General features: G+C 32.5%; 1 protein-coding gene across 6 annotated transcripts in view; it reads left to right on the top strand.

Annotated features, from left to right (window-relative positions):
- The first annotated feature begins 275 nt into the window (after positions 1-275).
- The window catches only part of LOC148598262 (uncharacterized), a 37,531-nt gene continuing 22,798 nt past the window's right edge, over positions 276-15,008 (top strand). Inside the window, exons 1-3 of one of the 6 annotated variants that reach the window (XM_088561716.1) lie at positions 5,797-5,900; positions 11,850-11,946; positions 13,387-14,672. In XM_088561716.1, the coding sequence (XP_088417842.1) occupies positions 13,401-14,621 (1,221 nt within the window). In that variant the 5' untranslated portion in view covers positions 5,797-5,900; positions 11,850-11,946; positions 13,387-13,400 and the 3' untranslated portion in view covers positions 14,622-14,672. Of the gene's footprint in view, positions 318-5,744; positions 5,924-11,849; positions 11,947-11,979; positions 12,491-13,386; positions 14,673-15,008 lie in introns of those variants that run through there. The other 5 variants (XM_088561719.1, XM_088561715.1, XM_088561718.1 and 2 more) reach the window with 5 other exon arrangements.

The following is a 15,008-nucleotide window of genomic DNA, read 5'->3' as shown; positions in this document are numbered from 1 at the left end:
TGTTTTTTTCAGCATGTTTCACTTTATATCAACACATATCTTCTCATTTGACACTTGCGGGTACACATGTACTAGACTCTGAGTATAACTACATGTGTGAAACTAAGCGTGTCACTTATGATTTAATATATCAACGTATTTGCTCCTTAACGGACAGATTCAAGAGGGGTTCATCTAGCATTTCCTGATAAAACACTTATCGGTTACTTCAGATGTGTCGAAACCATGTAATACATGTACATCTAACGTTAGACCCCGATGTTCTTTATTTATTTTCAATACATGTATCATACGCTGGGGTTTCATCTACACATAAGGTGAGATTTAATACATATTTAAGGTAGGATGGCGATTAGTCAATTTAAATATAAAATATTATGAACAAAACTAGATATTATATCATATTTTATTGATATATTTTTATATATCATAAAACTGATTTATTCAACAGGTCATAGTTTTCTTTTCCTCGTTTGTCTACCTCGGACTTGACTTTTTATGAGCAACTCGGCGGGAGTTTCTAGAAAAGCAGAGGACGCTTACCCTACCGGTGCACCTGGTCCATGCTCCCAGGTTTTAGTGGAGTCCGAGTTGCTCATTTACTTGTTACTTTGTATGTATGATTTTAGTTACTTTATGTTCTTTGTTGCGTATGTCTGTTTTCCATGTCTGGTGTTTGTCCCTGGATTACATTCTTTTGATTACCGCTATAACCTTGGTTCCCTTGATTACGTTTTTGAACCGGTATGGTTTGCAAATTATATTTTAGTTTATAGCATGTATTTTTTACTGATATTGTTTGTTATTGAATATTGTACTTGCTTTTAGGCAGCATATTGCTACTGTATATACAAGAAACATCCTCGTAAAATTCTACTTTAAAAGATACAAACCCCATTTAGTACAATTAAACTGAATATCTGATTAAAATAAGATCTACATATTGTTTCATTCAGTCACTGTATGCAGAATCCGATCCATTCTGTTTTGTAACATCATCCATGCAATAACCAAATAAAACCAGTTATAGGTCTAATTCTTATAAGATTGTCTGCACGGAATTTTCTTTGGAAGAGTAATTGAGAAATATTATGATTCTGAAAAAAAATATTAAACGATATATCATCAGTACTGTTTCGACTACTGGCTTCGATACTTTTCCCGTGTAATATTTTGTCCTGCCTTTTTTGTATATACCAGAAACAAATAGCTACAATTAGCGAGCTATTCGACCTGGTTTAACCGTTTCAATCGGATATGCTTGTGTCAAGTCAAAACCATTGAGGTTGCTTCCCTATTGTCGCTGTCTTGATATTGCCTTTTATCGCACTTTTTGACTAGACCTATAACATTATGCCTGTCAGTTCTTTAATCTCGTTAATGTCCTGACATAACAATGTGAGAATCTGAACACTTATGACCTTATATGGCATACATAGTCAACACAATCAAGTACATATAGGACTAAGTTCAATACCACTATCGATAGAATGAATCATTTGATGCAACCACAGAGCTGGATAGATTCTATGATGTTTGGATTACCAGAAAACCTATTTGAAAACACCATTTTACTTCGAAAATCCTATACCAAGTCATTACTTAATTATTATTTTATTGTTTGTGGGTTTATTTTGTTGACTTTAATTATTTGTTAAGTACATCATAATAATTTATTTGTTAATTAAAATAAAATCGACATACCTTCAGAACGCAATATAAAATAAAATATTTTTGATGAAAACTTGGTGTATTTTATTAAATGAACCAGTTACTCAACATTTCACCCCGCCGCATATTTTGCGCTTCTCCCAACATAGGAATTTCTTGCCTCTTTCATTTTTGTATATTGCCGGAGTACAAGTGTATGTAGCGGGAACTTTTCTCTCAACCTAAGTACAATGTTGTTTTAGGGCCAATTGCAGCCTGTCCTGCGTGAGAGGGTTTCCTTGTCGTTAATTGAAGACACATGGGTGGGCTTGACCTGACATTGTTCAACCTCATGGGTTTGAAGTTTGACATATTCACCATTTTCATTCATTATATGATTATGTCCATAGTGCGGGTTACGTACCTTACAGGCTATGATAAGTACAAGTGAACATAGGACACTGAAAACTCAAAGGCAGAAAAGAAGCCTGATACAACATGTACAACATATAACACAATGGGTGTTTAAGATACAATATCAAACCCTTGTCATTTCCGCAAGTAAAGTCTTTACCTATATTATCGGTACAATGTGATAATTGAATGATGTAATTATATCCGAATGACACATCAAAAATGACATGTACAAGTATGCTAAGATTGTGCTTGTCATCGAAAGTGAAAGAAGATCAACGACTTCGCTGAATGAAAAAAAAATAAAATCATATTATGATAAAGTAACTATTTGGATGGTCAACTGAATACATTTTCATTGACATTGCGAGTGTGGTAGAAAGTGTACAATTAAAAAAATGTTATACTTGATATACAAAATCATGCAATTTCTTACCTAGTTCTCTCAAAAACCCATTGTTTTCGACAAAAGTTGTCGAAAAAGGAATAGGACAAAAACAGGAACTAGTGATGCAAACTTACTGATAATTTAAATTTATAAAATACATATATTTTCCATTTTGTAACGTGTATAAGACAAAGTAATAGGAAACGATTGACACAAGAATTTAAGAAACAAAATATTTAGAGATTTACAAAAGCGTTTTTAAGTTTTGTTTGAAAGAACAACTGTTCGCCATCAATTTTATATCATGTAAAGTCAAAGGGAAAGAACGTTTGAAATATTTTCTCAATTTTAATGCTTAATGGCTACGTTACTGTGAAGTTATGTTTTTTATCTTATTACCCAAGCACTATCAAAAGGATGTTTAAGTGAACACGAAGTTTAGTTTCAAATAACAACACTTACTGATAACCTTTTGAAACGTGTACTCTGAAGTACATATAATATCTCATATTAGCCTCAAAATATCTACTTTTATTCAACGGGTCCTACTTTTCCTTTCCTCGTCTGTCTACCCCGGACTTGACTTTTTACGAGCAACTCGGTGGGTGTTTCTAGAAAAAAAAACAGAGGACTCTTACCCTACCGGTGCACCTGGTTTTTGTCATGATTGATTGTGTTTTTAGATTTTTACACGTGGTTCGTTGTTTTAACGGCACAAACTTTATTCATCTATTGGCCTGCTGTTTTGTTTTGTTTTCAGTCTTGTGGATCAATAGATTATAGGGTATAAATAAAGTTTGGAATTCAGACTCCTTTTAGTATGTGTGTAGATAATTTGAAATTCCAATTACGAGATTATTTTCCAAATGATTAACGGATATCCCACTTTAGGTACATTATTTTTCTAAATAAAATTCCGTACGCAAAAAGACAACATGCAATGAAGAGGTAGATCTAGGGTAAGGGACATAACTCATGAAATCACGAAATCAGTGATACGTTTGTATTATATTCAATTCCACCAAAGCTTCTCAAGCTTTTGTTTGAAGGAGAATAAAATGAATCCAAGTTAATTTGATACTTACATAGGATTGATGTAAAATGCTGAATACAAACGTTTGAATGATTTGAAAGATTTGTGTCCTTACCCTAGGTCTACCTCCTTAAACTATGATAAAATATCAAAATTTGTTTTGTCCATGCAAGAGTTACAAAAAAATGGCGACAAAGTGCAAGATAACAAGAGGGACGTGCAATATCCTTACCCTCAAATCAAGTACTGTTTCTAACGTATTTTCAAACCCTAACATTAATTTTTGCCAAAATTAATCAGTATTTATTTGTATGTGTAACCCAAATATTGGGTAAAAATCAAGAAGTATCTCAATTTTATCCTCTTAAGTCCTCAGGGATATGTCATATACATATATAGTAATTCAACATTTATATGAAACGCTTTGCTACTTAATGTCTCAGCTTTGTATAAATATAACACGATGTTGCACGTGATGTTCTGCTAAGTATAACCTCACTTCTTTTAAGTAGCAGTCTTTCTAAAAATCAGGCAGAAGGTGATTCATGAATGTTAAAAACCCATCGAGTTCAGTCTTATTTTTTGTCCAGAGACAGTTGCTGATCACATAACCAGTCTTACTTTTCATTAGGTTTTTGCGCTTTTGAGATAAAAAAATTCATATAGCTTGTACATAAAATGTACACTTTGCAAGATTTATTGTTCTTGATTTGGCTTGATTTGGTTGATTTCAGTGGGAGAAAAGTGTGCGATTTTCATAAAAGCACTGATCTAAATGCAGAAAAGATTGTTGGTATAAGAAAGTATAGCATATGCAGACCGAATAAAGCATCATTTGTTTGGTGTTTTTTTTTCTTCACCATGTATCACTTAAACATTGGCAGCGTCTGAATTTTTTTGTGGACTAGTATTTAAATAAAACGAGGAAGTCTATATCGGACCGAAACCTTATCACTAACAATAAATGAGTTATACGTATTTCGGTTTAACAGTACCCATCTCCTATTGACTAATACAAAAGTTTATTGTCCTTTTAAGTTATAATAGCTTCATACTTAATTACAATAATATATCAAAATGATATGCCGTATTTTATATTGATTTTATCATAACTGCTGTTTTAATTGGTGAAAAGGTTTGAATGGAAATATATATATATTTGATAAATACACAATAAGACATCCGAAGGCCATGTAGATGTCTGTATATCATGAGCTATCCCAATAGAAATTTAAAGCTCCATTTTTCAAACCAACAATCTACTTAGCAATTCGAGGTTAAATGAATTTAATCGCGTAATTATTGTATATCTAGCTTGGTGAAAATTAACGATTCTTTGAAATAAACAGAAAACGTCCAATCCACTTTTATAGGTTATTGATCAACTCATTTGTCAGATATGTTATGTTTTTAGTCATCATATGTATAGGGTATGTAAGTCTCTTCATGTGACCCCATGATTTCACGAGAATTGGTCCAAGTCTACCATTCAAAAGCATGAAGATTTGTCATTTAGAGAGCATTAAGTTCAGTGTTAAAGGCAAAACATCTTTTTGTGTAAAAATACCGATTAAAAAGACAAATATATATTTCTACATGATAAAGGTATTAAGAAAAACATAAAATTGAAGATTATGCATTGTTATACAGCGTTTCGAGTACCCGGAAGTATACATAAAATGCAGAGCGGTCTCCGGTTATCAACAAGTTCTACGCCGGAAATTCCAGTAAAGAAAATGAAACAAGAACGAGACTTACATACCCTATTAAAATTTGCAGTATTACAACTTTCAAAACCCAACACCTTAAACACTGAGTCTTCATTCATTGTATTTGACGTCAGTGATGGTTTTCTATATTTCAATAGTTTTGGTTTTGAGTACTTCTTGTATTCAATGTATTCAATTAGATTAGTTCTTCCTATATATTTAATTCTAATGTAGCCGATGAGAGGAGGGTAACTCCTTGAAACACGTGTACAGCATATAGAAATTTGCAATATATTTGATTAATATTTTTGTATTTTAATGTGTTTTGAAACTGAATACTTTGGACAATTATCTAAGTTGAGCATATTCGACTGTCTAAATGGGTATTCTGTTTTTTTCAGCATGTTTCACCTTATATCAACACACATCTTCTCATTTGACACTTGCGGGTACACATGTACTAGACTCTGAGTGTAACTACATGTGTGAAACTAAGCGTGTCACTTATGATTTAACATATCAACGTATTTGCTCCTTAACGGACAGATTCAAGAGGGGTTCATCTAGCATTTCCTGATAAAACACTTATCGGTTACTTCAGATGTGTCGAAACCATGTAATACATGTACATCTAACGATAGACCTCGATGTTCTTTATTTATTTTCAATACATGTATCATACGCTGGGGTTTCATCTACACATAAGGTGAGATTTAAAACATATTTAAGGTAGGATGGCGATTAGTCAATTTAAATATAAAATATTATGAACAAAACTAGATATTATATCATATTTTATTGATATATTTTTATATATCATAAAACTGATTTATTCAACAGGTCATAGTTTTCTTTTCCTCGTTTGTCTACCTCGGACTTGACTTTTTATGAGCAACTCGGCGGGAGTTTCTAGAAAAGCAGAGGACGCTTACCCTACCGGTGCACCTGGTCCATGCTCCCAGGTTTTAGTGGAGTCCGAGTTGCTCATTTACTTGTTACTTTGTATGTATGATTTTAGTTACTTTATGTTCTTTGTTGCGTATGTCTGTTTTCCATGTCTGGTGTTTGTCCCTGGATTACATTCTTTTGATTACCGCTATAACCTTGGTTCCCTTGATTACTTTTTTGAACCGGTATGGTTTGCAAATTATATTTTAGTTTATAGCATGTATTGTTTACTGATATTGTTTGTTATTGAATATTGTACTTGCTTTTAGGCAGCATATTGCTACTGTATATACAAGAAACATCCTCGTAAAATTCTACTTTAAAAGATACAAACCCCATTTAGTACAATTAAACTGAATATCTGATTAAAATAAGATCTACATATTGTTTCATTCAGTCACTGTATGCAGAATCCGATCCATTCTGTTTTGTAACATCATCCATGCAATAACCAAATAAAACCAGTTATAGGTCTAATTCTTATAAGATTGTCTGCAAGGATGATATGTAGAATTTAAGTTTTAGTTCCGAAAACAAATAAATTTTCTTTGGAAGAGTAATTGAGAAATATTATGTTTCTGAAAAAAAAATTAAACGATATATCATCAGTACTGTTTCGACCACTGGCTTTAATACTTTTCCCGTGTAATATTTTGTCCTACCTTTTTGTATATACCAGAAACAAATAGCTACAATTAGCGAGCTATTCGACCTGGTTTAACCGTTTCAATCGGATATGCTTGTGTCAAGTCAAAACCATTGAGGTTGTTTCCCTATTGTCGCTGTCTTGATATTGCCTTTTATCGCACTTTTTGACTAGACCTATAACATTATGCCTGTCAGTTCTTTCATTTTGTTAATGTCCTGACATAACAATGTGAGAATCTGAAACCTTATGACCTTATATGGCATACATAGTCAACACAATCAAGTACATATAGGACTAAGTTCAATACCACTATCGATAGAATGAATCATTTGATGCAACCACAGAGCTGGATAGATTCTATGATGTTTGGATTACCAGAAAACCTATTTGAAAACACCATTTTACTTCGAAAATCCTATACCAAGTCATTACTTAATTATTATTTTATTGTTTGTGGGTTTATTTTGTTGACTTTAATTATTTGTTAAGTACATCATAATAATTTATTTGTTAATTGAAATAAAATCGACATACCCTCAGAACGCAATATAAAATAAAATATTTTTGATGAAAACTTGGTGTATTTTATTAAATGAACCAGTTACTCAACATTTCACCCCGCCGCATATTTTGCGCTTCTCCCAACATAGGAATTTCTTGCCTCTTTCATTTTTGTATATTGCCGGAGTACAAGTGTATGTAGCGGGAACTTTTCTCTCAACCTAAGTACAATGTTGTTTTAGGGCCAATTGCAGCCTGTCCTGCGTGAGAGGGTTTCCTTGTAGTTAATTGAAGACACATGGGTGGGCTTGACCTAACATTGTTCAACCTCATGGGTTTGAAGTTTGACATATTCACCATTTTCATTCTAGTTATATACTATATGATTATGTCCATAGTGCGGGTTACGTACCTTACAGGCTATGCTAAGTACAAGTGAACATAGGACACTGAAAACTCAAAGGTAGAAAAGAAGCCTGATACAACATATACAACATATAACACAATGGGTGTTTAAGATACAATATCAAACCCTTGTCATTTCCGCAAGTAAAGTCTTTACCTATATTATCGGTACAATGTGATAATTGAATGATGTAATTATATCCGAATGACACACCAAAAATGACATGTACAAGTATGCTAAGATTGTGCTTGTCATCGAGAGTGAAAGAAGTTCAACGACTTCGCTGAATGAAAAAAAAAAAAAAATCATATTATGATAAAGTAACTATTTGGATGATCAACTGAATACATTTTCATTGACATTGCGAGTGTGGTAGAAAGTGTACAATTAAAAAAATATTATATTTGATATACAAAATCATGCAATTTCTTACCTAGTTCTCCCAAAAACCCATTATTTTCGACAAAAGTTGTCGAAAAAGGAATAGGACAAAAACAGGAACTAGTGATGCAAACTTACTGATAATTAAAATTTATAAAATACATATATTTTCCATTTTGTAACGTGTATAAGACAAAGTAATAGGAAACGATTGACACAAGAATTTAAGAAACAAAATATTTAGAGATTTACAAAAGCGTTTTTAAGTTTTGTTTGAAAGAACAACTGTTCTCCATCAATTTTATATCATGTAAAGTCAAAGGGAAAGAACGTTTGAAATATTTTCTCAATTTTAATGCTTAATGGCTACGTAATTGTGAAGTTATTTTTTTATCTTATTACCCAAGCACTATCAAAAGGATGTTTAAGTGAACACGAAGTTTAGTTTCAAATAACAACACTTACTGATAACCTTTTGAAACGTGTACTCTGAAGTACATATAATATCTCATATTAGCCTCATAATATTTACTTTTATTCAACGGGTCCTACTTTTCCTTTCCTCGTTTGTCTACCCAGGACTTGACTTTTTACGAGCAACTCGGTGGGTGTTTCTAGAAAAAAAAACAGAGGACTCTTACCCTACCGGTGCACCTGGTCCATGCTCCCAGGTTTTAGTGGACTCCGATTTGCTCATTTGCTTTTGTTACTTTGTATGTATGATTTTAGTTACGTTATGTTCTTTGTTGTGTATGTCTGTTTTTCATGTCTGGGCTTTGTCCCTGGATTACATTCTTTTGATTACTCCATAACCTTGATTCCCTTGATTACTCATTAAGAATAATAAATAGGAACTCTCCTTCTTACTGACCATTATTACATATTTATTCATTTTGTTATGTCCGTCTAAACGATAGGTGTTTCTCAATTTACATTGATGGTTTACCTCATTCATTCTGTATATGTAAGTTTGTTTTTTTTTGTTATGTTTTCGTTGCTTTGTTTTTCGTTTTTAATGTTTTCTACGTTTTTGTCATGATTGTGTTTTTAGATTTTTACACGTGGTTCGTTGTTTTAACGGCACAAACTTTATTCATCTATTGGCCTGCTGTTTAGTTTTGTTTTCAGTCTTGTGGATCAATAGATTATAGGGTATAAATAAAGTTTGGAATTCAGACTCCTTTTAGTATGTGTGTAGATAATTTGAAATTCCAATTACGAGATTATTTTCCAAATGATTAACGGATATCCCACTTTAGGTACATTATTTTTCTAAATAAAATTCCGTACGCAAAAAGACAACATGCAATGAAGAGGTAGACCTAGGGTAAGGGACATAACTCATGAAATCACGAAATCAGCGATACGTTTGTATTATATTCAATTTCACCAAAGCTTCTCAAGCTTTTGTTTGAAGGAGAATAAAATGAATCCAAGTTAATTTGATACTTACATAGGATTGATGTAAAATGCTGAATACAAACGTTTGAATGATTTGAAAGATTTGTGTCCTTACCCTAGGTCTACCTCCTTAAACTATGATAAAATATCAAAATTTGTTTTGTCCATGCAAGAGTTACAAAACAATGGCGACAAAGTGCAAGGTAACAAGAGGGACGTGCAATATCCTTACCCTCAAATCAAGTACTGTTTCTAACGTATTTTCAAACCCTAACATTAATTTTTGCCAAAATTAATCAGTATTTACTTGTATGTGTAACCCAAATATTGGGTAAAAATCAAGAAGTATCTCAATTTTATCCTCTTAAGTCCTCAGGGATAAGTCATATACATATATAGTAATTCAACATTTATATGAATCGCTTTGCTACTTAATGTCTCAGCTTTGTATAAATATAACACGATGTTGCACGTGATGTTCTGCTAAGTATAACCTCACTTCTTTTAAGTAGCAGTCTTTCTAAAAATCAGGCAGAAGGTGATTCATGAATGTTAAAAACCCATCGAGTTCAGTCTTATTTTTTGTTCAGAGACAGTTGCTGATCACATAACCAGTCTTACTTTTCATTAGGTTTTTGCGCTTTTGAGATAAAAAAATTCATATAGCTTGTACATAAAATGTACACTTTGCAAGATTTATTGTTCTTGATTTGGCTTGATTTGGTTGATTGCAGTGGGAGAAAAGTATGCGATTTTCATAAAAGCACTGATCTAAATGCAGAAAAGATTGTTGGTATAAGAAAGTATAGCATATGCAGACCGAATAAAGCATCATTTGTTTGGTGGTTTTTTCTCTTCACCATGTATCACTTAAACATTGGCAGCATCTGAATTTTTTTGTGGACTAGTACTTAAATAAAACAAAAAGTCTATATCGGACCGAAACCTTATCACTAGCAATAAATGAAAGTTATACGTATTTCGGTTTAACAGTACCCATCTCCTATTGACTAATACAAAAGTTTACTGTCCGTTTAAGTTAAAATAGCTTCATACTTAATTACAATAATATATCAAAATGATATGCCGTATTTTATATTGATTTTATCATAACTGCTGTTTTAATTGGTGAAAAGGTTTGAATGGAAATATATATATATTTGATAAATACACAATAAGACATCCGAAGGCCATGTAGATGTCTGTATATCATGAGCTATCCCAATAGAAATTTAAAGCTCCATTTTTCAAACCAACAATCTACTTAGCAATTCGAGGTTAAATGAATTTAATCGCGTAATTATTGTATATCTAGCTTGGTGAAAATTAACGATTCTTTGAAGTAAACAGGAAACGTCCAATCCACTTTTATAGGTTATGTACAAGTCTTTGTTAGAATCAGGACAGGTTTGAAAAATGTGAACCATTTAGCTTACTATATATGTGCAATTTGAAAGAAAATATACTTGATCTGTACAGCATGGTGACGTGCTGAAACCTTTCAAAAATATAAGATTGTGTCTTTCGTCATAGAAAATTTCATATACAAAAAGATAAATAGATCATTTACTAAGTAGAAATAACAAATCATGGCTCCGGCACAGAGCGTATAACATACTGAAAACAATTAACTCTATGAGTATTCTAAACATTTAATGGTGCATTAATGGGAATGACCATGAAAATCCCTAGACCTTTTATAAACATACACTATGTATGACTGTTTTGTCGTAGGATTCAAATTTCAATCTTTGCTTACATTTCTTTATATCTTAAATATATAGTTTGCATATAAAGTACAACTACTTCTCTAACTACAGTAGTGCTTATTTCATCCACTTAATATTCTGACGGAAAAGACATAGATATCGGATATGGGAATCGATTTCAGAATCATGTAATATACACTAAACCTTGGTTCTCTTGATTACTCTTTGACATCCATCTTCACGACTATGTATATATTTTTATCATACTGTTTGAAACCAAAGATTTGCTATCAGTAAATTTTCCGAACTACTGACCACAGCCATTAATTATTCTGATAGAAGCTATATATAACTTTGTCAAATCACGGCTGTTTTTTTAATTTATATTTTGACAATAGTTTTTTAAAGGACGAGTAAGGTGTACTTTAGTGAGCTTTACATTTGTTTCTAGTTTACATGTTTTGAAAAGCCTTTTTCTTTAGCTCTGATTGCTTAATTAGTAAAGTACGTGTACAAATAGGTAGTGTAAGTCTGGTTCTGACTGTTGTCTGACTGATGTTGCCTTCGGATTTACTCTGTGTCAGCTTTTACCTTACTGTCATTACGACTATTACCCAGATTAACTTTTTTATTGACTACGTATACAGTGTTATCTTACAGGAAACATCTGACAGTTTAATACTTCCATGTTAAGCACATGGTTTCCTCTTCCATTGAATTCAAACATTACTATAAACAAAACAAGTCATATGCACAGGTAAGTTTACTCCATTTTAAAAATGCTAAACGAAATCATTAGAAGGGTGTATTGTTTGTATTTGTCGTGTCATAAGCATTACAGTTCCTGAACGAAACCTTGCAACAATCTGACAGCTCGATGACCACTGACTGATTGATTGCTGACGGATTGATACCTGATGACCGGTGATTGATCTGATCGCAGTTTTGTTATGCAAAATGATGAATTATCGGTTCATTTAAATTTAAGAATTTCAAATGGAACAAATACCATATGAAATTTTCTTTAACTCTAAGATGTTAAATCTACATACTGCATTTTGTTAAAACTAAGACAAATGTAAAATGAAAGTAATTAATTGTTGTTTAAATCTATTACATTAAAAACATATGTGTTAAATCGACAAATAGAAAAAAAATGAATCCATGTTATATATTTATCACTGAGTGGTTACGTGATACGATCACCGGTTTAGAGGATCGAATTGGTGGATCGATGACTGTTTGGATACTGATCGGTGATCGATGACCGATCGCATTTATTGTTGCACGGATTGGTTCAGGTACTGTACATTCAATCAACCTTTATACTTCTTTAGTCAATGTGATATTCAGCTAATGATATTTTCATTCATATTCACATGCGCCTTTTCTAACACACATTCAATTTATTTCAATGTTCTTTGGTTTCCTACATCATTTAGATTAGAACATATATGGTTTGTCTTAATATAAACAAAAATTGATTTGAAAACAAAGATATATGAAAGGTAATAACAACAGTACCAAATTGATAAAATCTAGGATATATTCAAAGGGTCAAAAAGTCCGTCCTAATAACAAATGTCATTGTCGAAATAATAACCGGAAGTTGGAAGTTATGCTTAATATGCTTTGACATGGTATGTTTAAAACGCATAGTAATGATCTATACACATTTCAACTGAACAGGTTGAAACACAAATCATTGCATTCATAAAACATTATTACAATATGCATATACAAAGAGTTATAAAGGGAGCCAAGATTCTAGCGGAAGTCAAAAGAATTTAATCTAGGGACTAGACCAGAGATGGAAAACAGACTCTTACCCTTTTGTTGCACCTGGTGCATGCTCCCAGTTTTTATTGGTGTCCAAGTAGCTCATTTACTGTTGTTGCTTTGTACGTGTTATTTTGGTAATTTTATGGTTTTGTTTTGTTGTGCATGTCTGTTTTCGATCTCTGGTAACTTCCATTGATGTGTATGCTTAAAACCTCAAAACCACGAGTTCAACAATCCACGAACTTATGTTTCATCCCTTATCCACGAAAATTGGTATCCACGAATTAAAGTACTTTCACAGTATTTGAATTAGTACATTAGTTGTATAAAATTATACCATATGTTGTAATAGTACCTTTTATGAGATGTTGTAAAACTCCCCTTTGAAATAAAGTTATATATCTTTTTTTTACAGGATATAATGTTAACATGAACTATACAATAGAAAACTACTTTCTTTTGGAGAAGCTTTCACAAAGTAGATTGGAATTTTTTGTCCCAAATACAGTCATCTTGCTAATATTCTTAGTCGTTTCTATTTTTGGGAATGTCATAGTATTGTATGTCTATGCCGTTAAAATCAAAATGATTTCTGATGACCGATATTTTATACCATGTTTGGCTGTAACTGACCTGGCTGCCTGCATAATAGGAGTAACGTTTGGATTAGTATTAAATTTTAACCCTGTGAACTTTCGGAACAATTCAGTCTGCAAGATACTATGGACCACCGTTATGCTCTGCTCTACATGCTCCAGTCTAATGCTTCTTGTCATAGCTGTACAGAGATTCCTTAAAGTATGCCGACCCTTCATTGGAACGTTAAGTATTCGAACACGACGACTGGTAATTGTTTCAGTTATTTGTTATTCTATTGTTTCTGCTTTGCCCTGTTTATACTTATACGGTGAATCAGACTACAAAATCATTTATAACCATACCCTGATAACAGGTTATACATGCGATGCGGTACCCAATGCAAATAAATCTATTTTATTCGGATACTCAGTTTTTCTACTGATAATGTGTGTCCTCGGTATAACAACTATTTGTGTGCTATATGGAGCTATCTTGAAGACAATTTTCAAGCAACAATCTTTCAGAAAGAAATACACTTCAGTCAGTCGAACAAACCGGACTAAAATAGAATGTGACACGGGAAGTAAACGGGTGGATAGAAAGGACAAAGAGAGGACGAGCTGTTTAAATTCGATAAGATCTGCAGATGCACCAAGCAGTCAGGCAGATTCCGATTGCGGCGAATCAAATGTAAGCCAGTCTGTTGAATCAACTGCGAAAGGAAAAATCAGGTACAGGCAAAGGAATGGTCAAAGTCGACTTTTCAGGCGCATTTTCCGTAAACATAAGATATCTCTTATGTTTTTCTTGGTCACAGCCGTATATATTTTATCGTTTCTACCTCGACTTATACTGATGATTGTTGAAGCCGTCGTTGATGGGTTTTGGGACGACCTTTCTGAAGAAGAATATTTGGTCTGTTTGTGTTTTTATAGGTTGTATTTGTTAAATAATGTCGTCAATCCAATTATTTACTACTTGTTTGATAAAAAATTTAGGACCGGTTTAAAACGATGTAAATTTCAGCAAAATGAGTACCAAAAGCCAAATGACTCAACGTCTAAACAATGATGTATTAATATTACAAAAAAATAAATGACTTTTCATTTGTTTTCTTCTATAGCAATGAGTCACCGTTTAGTACAGAGGCGTATGCAACGCATTGTGTGTATTGAGATGTGATATGTAATATAATGACTATGCCTACATAGTCAGGGCCGTAACCTTTTCGTTAAATCAAGAACGACGGAAACATACATCACAAAAATAACAACAATGACACATTATATGGATTGAAAATTAAGGATATACCACACAGGAAAGATTTACAATTGAGTTTTTTCCGGAAAATTTGTAGTTAAGTTAATGCAAATATTCTCTACCGAAATATGCAAAGAAAAATATATCTTTATCACTTAGTTTTCGAAACATTTATGTTTGACTTTTGGACATTTTCCG

Source organism: Perna viridis, chromosome 14 (assembly GCF_037379345.1).
Source record: "Perna viridis isolate PV_CMFRI_1.1 ecotype Kerala chromosome 14, ASM3737934v1, whole genome shotgun sequence".
NCBI classification, from domain to species: domain Eukaryota; kingdom Metazoa; phylum Mollusca; class Bivalvia; order Mytilida; family Mytilidae; genus Perna; species Perna viridis.
Note: the sequence above shows the minus strand (reverse complement) of the source record. Positions and strands in the feature narration are given on the sequence as shown.